The sequence below is a fragment of the Elephantulus edwardii genome, unplaced genomic scaffold (assembly GCF_000299155.1).
Source record: "Elephantulus edwardii isolate Elephantulus edwardi_28Jun2011 unplaced genomic scaffold, EleEdw1.0 scaffold00059, whole genome shotgun sequence".
In the NCBI taxonomy this organism is placed as follows: domain Eukaryota; kingdom Metazoa; phylum Chordata; class Mammalia; order Macroscelidea; family Macroscelididae; genus Elephantulus; species Elephantulus edwardii.
Genome location: NW_006399809.1, coordinates 6,188,802 through 6,190,282, shown reverse-complemented (window position 1 = coordinate 6,190,282; position 1,481 = coordinate 6,188,802). Strand labels below are relative to the sequence as shown.

Sequence of the window (1,481 nt, the reverse complement as noted above, 5' to 3'; positions counted from 1 at the left end):
TTGACCCTCCCAAGTATGATGTTCCTCTCCAAGAACTGGTCCCTCCTTGTAACATGTCCAAAGAATGTCAGAAGGGGTTTCAGAGTCCTTGCCTCCAAGAAGCCACCTGGTTTCACCATCTCCAGGAAAGGACTGTTTGTTCTCCTAACAATCCGTGGTATATTAAATACCACGGCCTAAATCAAGTGCACCTAGTCTTTAAACTGACATTGCTACTCATCAGTACTTTGGAGAGTTCCTTGATGGGAGAGTTTCCCAATGCAGTATGTTTTGATTTCCTGACTACTTCTCACCATAGTATTAATAAATACCAGTATACGTGAGTAATAGCTTATATCTCATTTCCATTTGACCAGAAGGAACTCACAGCTGATGTTCCAGTGAGTTTTCAGATTTCATGAGAGAAGATTACAACTAGTAGTTCTGAAAGACCTGCCTCTAGGTTTGCAGTGCAATTCACTTCCCAGTATGCCACCAGAGCTCTCTCCTACAAGTAAAGACTAGTAATAATTGTTCTAAATCTTTATCAAGGTTTGTCAGAAACATTGTGCATTAGGCAGGAAAAGCATTAGTTAAATTGCTTTATGGTTGATTTTAAATGCTCCTTTGTATTCTTGAAAGGAACAATATTTCAAAGCTTTAGATATTAGTCTAACATATGTTTTCTAATGCAAATGAATGTTAGGAAGATGTGAAGCACCCTTTCTTCAAGACTTATCTGAAAGCTTCATTCTATTTTCTTTCTCAAAATTTATCCTAATGAATGATCTGAAAACAAAACCAACAAACAAAACTCAAACCAAACCAACCCCAAACACATCAAATGTTTCACATAAGGGAGTAAATCCTAGCACTTACCTTCTTCCCTCCAGTCACAAACTGCTTACAACTGTATTTCACAAACTGTGGGTGCATAGCAATGATCTACAGAGGAAAAGGAGACACACACTACTTTAGAAGTCTGTTGAAGAGCAAAATGAAAGCCCTTTGCATATTACAGGCAGCATGATCTAAAAATTACCTTGATTATTTATTATGGCAGGAAGTAACTACTCAAATAGTTGTTATATAACATCGAGTCACCTGCAACTCTTAGCCATACTATACGCAAAGTTATGATCAATGTCCTGTTCTGAACCAATCTCACTGTCTTCGACACACCTACCTTCATGACCCATTACCGTGTCAGTCCATCTTATCCAGGGTCTTCCTCTCCTTTGATGTTCCTACACCCTTCCAAGTATGGTATCATTCTCCAAGGACTGGTCCCTCCTTGCAACATGCTTAACTTACATGAGATGGAGCTTCAAAGTCCTTGCTTCCAAAGAGCGACTTGGCTTCACCATCTCCAGGTGAAAACAAACAGACCTGTTTGTTCTCTTGGAAATTTAAGGTATGTTAAATACTCTTCTCCAGCACCACAACTCAAAGGCATCAATTATTTTTCTGTCATCTTTAGTCATGATCTAGCTCTCTGATAC

The 1,481-nt window shown here is 38.9% G+C and overlaps 1 protein-coding gene across 1 annotated transcript in view; it reads right to left on the bottom strand.

Annotated features, from left to right (window-relative positions):
- The window catches only part of VPS41 (vacuolar protein sorting 41 homolog (S. cerevisiae)), a 286,074-nt gene that overhangs the window by 141,102 nt on the left and 143,491 nt on the right, over nucleotides 1-1,481 (bottom strand). Inside the window, exon 7 of the mRNA XM_006887620.1 lies at nucleotides 859-924. Coding sequence (XP_006887682.1) covers nucleotides 859-924 — 66 coding nt within the window. The remainder of the gene's footprint in view (nucleotides 1-858; nucleotides 925-1,481) is intronic.